Source organism: Stegastes partitus, unplaced genomic scaffold (genome assembly GCF_000690725.1).
Source record: "Stegastes partitus isolate 25-593 unplaced genomic scaffold, Stegastes_partitus-1.0.2 Scaffold422, whole genome shotgun sequence".
Classification (NCBI taxonomy): domain Eukaryota; kingdom Metazoa; phylum Chordata; class Actinopteri; family Pomacentridae; genus Stegastes; species Stegastes partitus.
The window spans coordinates 234,391-241,305 of NW_007578153.1; the positions used below are offsets into that span (position 1 = coordinate 234,391).

The window sequence follows — 6,915 nt, forward strand, 5'->3', positions numbered from 1 at the left end:
CAGTAATCATGAGCGCAACCCTGAGTTTTGTTATATTGCTTGATCCTATTTGTTCAGCTTTGATTTGAATGTGGGTATAATGTGTTATTTCTTCTTTCACAAGCTACACTCTCGTTTGACAATCCTATATACAAGGTGTGTCAGAAAAGTTCCAGGACTGGTGTCACAAAAGATATATTTCAAACCCAAACTACAAACTAGGAGTTTTCTTCTTCAGATGATCAATCAGCACGTCTACAAAGAGATCCTGCAGCGTTTGCTTCGTTCAGTGCGCGAGAGGTGAGAGTTGCAGCAGGACAAGTCGTGGCTGCTTCACCATGACAGCGTTCCTGCTCACAATGCCCTGAGCATCCCACAGTTCCTGGCTGAGAAGAACATCTCCGTGCTGGAGCAACCTCCCTACTCACCCCACCTGACTCTGTGGGATTTTTTCCTCTTCCCCAAGGTCAAGGGGGTCATCAAGGAGACCCGTTTTGAAGACGTGGACGACATCAAGATGGCTGTGAGGATGGAGCTGAGGAGGATCCCGGAAGAATCTTTCCAGGAGTGCATGGACACCGCCATGCACTCCTGGAAAGATTAGGGGGGAGAAGGCTGGGGAAGTGCGTTAAACTCTAGGAGGATTACTTCTGAAACGTTTCTGACACACCTCGTGGTTGCGCCAACTGCACATGAGCTAGGACAGCAAATGGTGCTGAAAACAAATACTTGTAAAAAGGACAAGCTGCACAAAGAGATTCTCAACAACCATACCTTCATCATTAATCATTAAAGAGTTGGAATTGAAGAAGCAGCTGCAGGACTTTGGAGGAGCTTTGATTCGTACATTGATGGTGCTCAAAAACAGTGGGGGATTCTAAACTCTCTCGAAATCCTGTGCTTATCAGGAATAATCACTGCCACAGCATTGTTTGTAAGCCACTACATATCCTGTAAAAGTATAAAGTGACAGCCTCTTAGAAATGTCCACAGGAATCGTGTGTGTCTTTCAGTGTTCGATATGAGGGACGACGTGACCCCTGCATACCAGACTGATGCGTACTCATTGTCGTATGAAAAGACTCATGCACGCATCCTTTGTCCGCTTTCACAATCTGCATGAGTCATGTGAAAATCAGAAACTGGCCTTCACACCTATATTTCCTCCACTACAGCTGAAACTAACCACGTCTTTGGTGTTGTTTTGTTGTTCTCGTGCAACCGTATCTCACAAATATTACATTCTTATACAACTGCACTGCATTCTCATTTACATTTTGAAAGAACCATATTGTCCTCCCTGAAAGGTGAGGGATTGATGTCATGGGAAGCGCTTCCAGTTTAAAAGAGCCCCAAAGTCTGCTTAAAGCAGTGGAGGAATACGTCTGCAACAGGATCCAGGAAACCAAGAACTGTGTCCCAAGTGGAAGCATCAATCCTAGAAGTTTCGTTCATTCAATATCTGCTCTCATTTCCACTCACTCTTTGATTAGGATTGACAAAACAACTTGGTTCGCTTAAGTAATTATCGTGCCTTGGATTAAAATACACCCTTTGACTTCTCCATAGGAGCTCTAACAGTGACCTATACATTTGTTTTGTTTGTGTAGCAGTGATAAAACATCTGCACTCCCTTAAACACTTACAATTGTTTCTAGAGACGTCTGAATTTATCAATTTTTTTTTCATTTTTGACACAATACGCAACAAAACGCTGACAAGCTTGTTGATCTTAACAGCTCATTTCTGCACAGGAAAGATTATTTGAAGAGAGCTGAGTGATGAGCAGTGATGAGCTGTTTGGCTCTGTCTGAAAAGATCCCTTTCCACCCCCTAATTCTCATCAAATAATAACATTCCACCCCTGTGGAGAAAGGCCTATGAGTCACCGGCAGTGTACGTCTGCTCGTGGCCAAGGATGCACTGGAGAGACGGCGCTGACAGGAATCATAACTTTCCGGTGAGATGACAAGCCGAGCAGCAGACAGAGGCTGAAGTAATCTACAGAAACAGTGGAAGGCAGCGTGGTGATGTACTATAGATGCACACGTGCGGGTGTGTCTGGGATGTTATGGGGAAGCGGGAAAAAAAAAAAAGAGAACTATTTAGGTTAAGAGTAATGTGATGCTAAAAATAAATAAATAAATAAATAAACAGAACTTGCCCTAAACAGGCATCCACATTTTTTTTTTCTTCCTGGCAGAGAACAAAAAAAGCATTTAAAGTCTCACAGGACACTAAAAGTGGAACCCAGACTAATGAAATTCTTTTAGCTGAACTAGCAGCTCTTAAGGAAGAGTGACAAAGAGTTATTGCAGCTTTTTACAGACTGACATCTCTTAAACCGAGGAGGAAGGGAAAAAAAAGCTGAGAACTCCATCATAAAACACGTTTGGAGTAATAACTGTCCAATCTATGACTTGACGCTTACAGCAAAACAAATATATCAGTCTCCTTTAAAGCACATACACTGCCAAACATACATGTTTAAGTATAAATAAAGTTCACCATATGTATATGTAACAAATATGATGCTTATTTACATTTAATTCGAGGAGAAAGCACTACTTGAAGTTTAAACCCTTGAAATGTCAAAAGTTTTTTGGTTTTTTTTTTAAAAGACAAATCCTGATTGCAGTCATTTAACATGAAATATCTGACTATATGCAGTCCAATGTCCATCCATCCATTATCTATACACCGCTTAACCCTCACTAGGGTCATGGGGGGCTGGAGTCTATCCCAGCCGACTTAGGGTGAAGGCAGGGGACACCTGGACAGGTAACCAGTCTATCACAGAGCTACACTTAGAGACAGACAACCAAGCACACTCACATTCACACCTACGGACAATTTACAATCACCAATTAACCTCAACATGTTTTTGGACTGTGTGGGAGGAAGCCGGAGAACCCGGAGAGAACCCACGCTGCACGGGGAGAACATGCAAACTCCACACAGAAAGATTCCCCCACTGGGACGCGAACCGGCAACCTTCTTGCTGCGAGGCAACAGTGCGACCAACTGCGCCACCCTGCAGCCCACAGTCCAATGTGATATATGGAAAGTGTCCCTGAAATAGATTAAATGTGACACACATTTGCTGGCAATCACTACCGGTGTTTATCGTCATAGAAAAAGTTGACTGTTGAACTGAACTGCTTGTGTTCTCAGTCGTTCATTTACTGTGTACAGGTGTAAATGTAATGACCACTGTTGTACCAGAGTTACAATGGGTTCATATAAACGACGAATCGCAAATGAAGTGGTGAATCCAGATCAATTAAAAACACGTTGACCAGCCTCCTTCTCCATCCTTAGACGTTATTCCCATAAACGAGTGAATACAAACATCTATCAGGAAGCAGATTTTAATATCGCCCCGCACACATCCACATGCTGAGGGGCTAGAAGGTAAGATGTCAGTGCCTAACCTTGATTTTTTTTTCTTTTGCTTTGGGCAATAGCTAGTGTGCCTGTTGTGAAAGCATGAAATATTGCTTAAAAGCCTCGAGAAAGTAAACAAAACTCGGGAGACGTTGTGCTTTGAGTTTTTGAAACAGTCAGAAAACATCTATCTGTGTGTCGGGAGGGAAACTTTCCACTCACCTCTGGCACTCGCTGGCGTGGAGAACCAGGTCCTGGTTGTTCTTGGCGCTGACGGTGAGCTCGTGCTCGGTTGGGTTGAAGATGTCGAGCAGTAGATGACACTGGCGGGTGCTGTGGACACAGACACAAGAGCTGGCTGTAGATGAATGGAGTATATGCAGTGTGAAGATCTGTTTTGGTTTGCAATGATGCACAGGCCCATTAAACGGAGAGTTCTTCTTTACACATCATACACACCTGCACAACAAAAACATCACTTGCGTCCTATAGGTGGACTTTGTCGCCAACACAAACTATGCATAATAATTTGTTTATGCATGAGGCGACAATTACTTTCTAAAAATATACACCCACATACATGGACACAGTGAACGCATGAGATCAAGAGAAGACACGGTGTGAAGTACTCATCAGTCCTTGTCATAACATCAAAGGTGGCGGCGCTTTCATCAGGCCCACAGGCCCGGAGCTGGAGCAGGTCATCTCCACATCATCCCGGGCCTGCTTTTCTCATGCAGATCATAAGAGGGCCAATTTGTGATTTAGATAAATACAGAGAGAGATGATGCTGGATTTTCAAAGAGTTAATTTTAACCCCCAAGTAGGCAGGGATTTTTTTTTTTTCCCTCCCTCTCAGTAATGAAGGATGAAAGGGATGGATATCTCAAAACAGAAACAGGGAACAGACTGTCCAGTGCAACCAGTGTACTGTTACATAAATAGTTTCTGCAGGTGTACGGGGAAGAATGTGACAGAACTCTGTGGAAAAGCAGAATTGGATTTCGGTGTCATTTTACACACGGAAATCTCTAGAGTTGCATGTACGGGGGTTTGAACGCACTTTATTGGATATTAATAAACGCAGGTCAGATATAATTTAACATCATAATGCAGATGCAAAATCAGCACTGGGAGGCTCAAACATCAGTCATTTTTTTACATTTCATGTTGCATCAACTGTTGCCGCACTGCAGTATACTTGTGTTATGTGTAAAAATGCCCACGACTGTATCGGTAATAAAAGCACATTTGGAAAGAACAGTCTAGTGTATGAAAGAAAATGAAGTAAAGTGAAGTTAACTGAGGTGAGGCAAAGGAGAGAGGAAAAAAAAAAAGGAGCAGCATTTGATGAGAAGAACACCTTGCCAACTGTTAAGTGCGGGGGCGGAAATATTCAGCTTTGGGGTTGTGTGGCAGCCAGTGGTAAGAGAAACACTTCATTAAGTTCATGAAATCGAAAGTAACAGTGCATTAAAATTTAAAGAAATGAACGTATTGAACGGCTGTTTGCTGCAGGAGTTGTATTCGCTGCTGTACAAAAAAAAGTACACAACATGGAATTTGCCCAGGGTGTCCCGACTTTAGGAGACAGCTGTAGTCCTTTTTCCACTCTGACTTTGAAGCACAACAAAAGATGAACATTGAGGCATATGTAGCACCCTCCCCAGTCGATCAAAGAACAGATGCAAAGTATATAAATATACATCCTTTGTGCAAACTGAGTCGAGCCCCGTGTTCCCTCCAGGTCACACTCAAAGCTGGCTCTTCGCCTTTTAAATCCCAGGGTTAATGGAGGCTTTAGTTGAGCATGCCCAAGTCCCTAATAAACTGCTTTGGCAATTAAAGGAGCATATTTTTTAAGGCCTACCCATGTTTCTTTAATTGTCTTGTTGTCTTTGTCGGCGGACGTGATTAACGGGCTGAACGGGGTTAGGTGCTGATTTATAGGCCGGGGCGTTCGGCAGAGGTGATCAATCAGACCACCGGGTTAAGAAACGGAGCCTCGTTGCTCATGTGCTAAGTAAGCAAGATAAAGTGAAGGAACAGAGACAGGTGTATAAGCGGAGCCAGCGTGGATGTACACCTTCTGATAAGGGTTTTGGAGTTAAAAGACCACAGCGTGAGCCCGGAACAATGCTGAGCAGCAGTGGACAACTTAATTTAAGAACCGTTAGTGGGGCTGCTGCAGATTGTCTGGAGACGAAAGCTGAAGATTACGCTTTTGAACTAGTGGGAACTGAATCATAACACTGAATCATTTTAATAAGTATTCTGCTGAGCTACTACACAGGGCACAGAGATCTCAGCTAAATAAATAATTCACAACTGCCAATAGGGTTTCAAACTATTTGTCTCCATTTCAGTCTGTGAATTTTTACGCTGCTCTCCGAGTAGCAGAGAGGGTACAAATTTATACCCCACGTTTCAAAGCGAACACATATCGAACTTGCTTCTTTGTTCATAATGTACAAAGCAAATCATCCATCAATGAAATATCAATAGGGTTGCCTTATGAACATTTAATGCAGCTCAGAATAAATTTGGCCGTATGTGCGGCTTGTGGACAAACAGCTCTATTCCTGGAAGTTATAAATGTGGCAAGGATTCATTTTATGCTCCTGCCACCATATATATATATATGAATGTAATATATAAAGTGAAAATTAATTTTAAGGAGGCAGTTGTGAACACAACAGACCCCTCCTGCGGATCATTTCAGGTGCAGCTGGTGGAGCGCCAAAGGAGAGAGAAAGCCAGTTAATGAATGCCACTGTCTATTCCTGAGAAGCAACAACACTAACAAATGAACCACGAGGTCAGCGTTTTGCTCTTATTAATCTGGAGAAGACTCTGTTGCAGTAGAGTGACTCTCTAAACCTGCCACATATCCTCCTGCCACTGTGACCACAAAAAAAAAAAGGACACAAATACAAAACAAGCAGCGCATCTAGGGCCACGGTCTGATCATCTGTGTTCCTGCACAAGCCATAAAAGAACAGACCAGTCGCAGCTTGTCGGGACACCGACTGGGCATTAGCTAGGGCTGGAGACGCTGTTGTGGTAAGGTGGTGGGCGGCAAAAATGGCACTCACAACATGCGAGGAACCAAAACTGCAAAGATCAATAGAGCTGGGCCCACACCTCGGTCAATTCTGCAAATCTGCAATCGATAGGTGCTGATTTTGCAGCCTTGCTCGAGCACAAAAACGTGACATATTCCCTGCACACGAAATGTAATGGACTTAATTAGCCTTGTTGGATTTAGAGTCCTGCCAATGACGGGGTATTTTTAGCTACAGGAGTCAATAAGGGACAGCTGACTCTACTCCTATATCCATACTTAGGGATGCAGTTAGTGAAGTTAGAAAACCTCGAATGACATTTTGCTAAAAATAACAATAATAATAATAACAATAAATTAATAAATTAATTAAATCGTCAATAATTCCGCACTGAAGTGGCATTTCACCAGAAGACATATGTTCCCACTTAAACAGCATCTGATGATGGATGTGGTTTTATCTAAGTTATAGTTGAGCCGTCCTT

The 6,915-nt window shown here is 42.8% G+C and overlaps 1 protein-coding gene across 1 annotated transcript in view; it reads right to left on the bottom strand.

Moving 5' to 3' along the window:
• The window catches only part of trappc9 (trafficking protein particle complex subunit 9), a 254,895-nt gene that overhangs the window by 103,839 nt on the left and 144,141 nt on the right, over positions 1–6,915 (bottom strand). Inside the window, exon 16 of the mRNA XM_008285913.1 lies at positions 3,589–3,699. Coding sequence (XP_008284135.1) covers positions 3,589–3,699 — 111 coding nt within the window. The remainder of the gene's footprint in view (positions 1–3,588; positions 3,700–6,915) is intronic.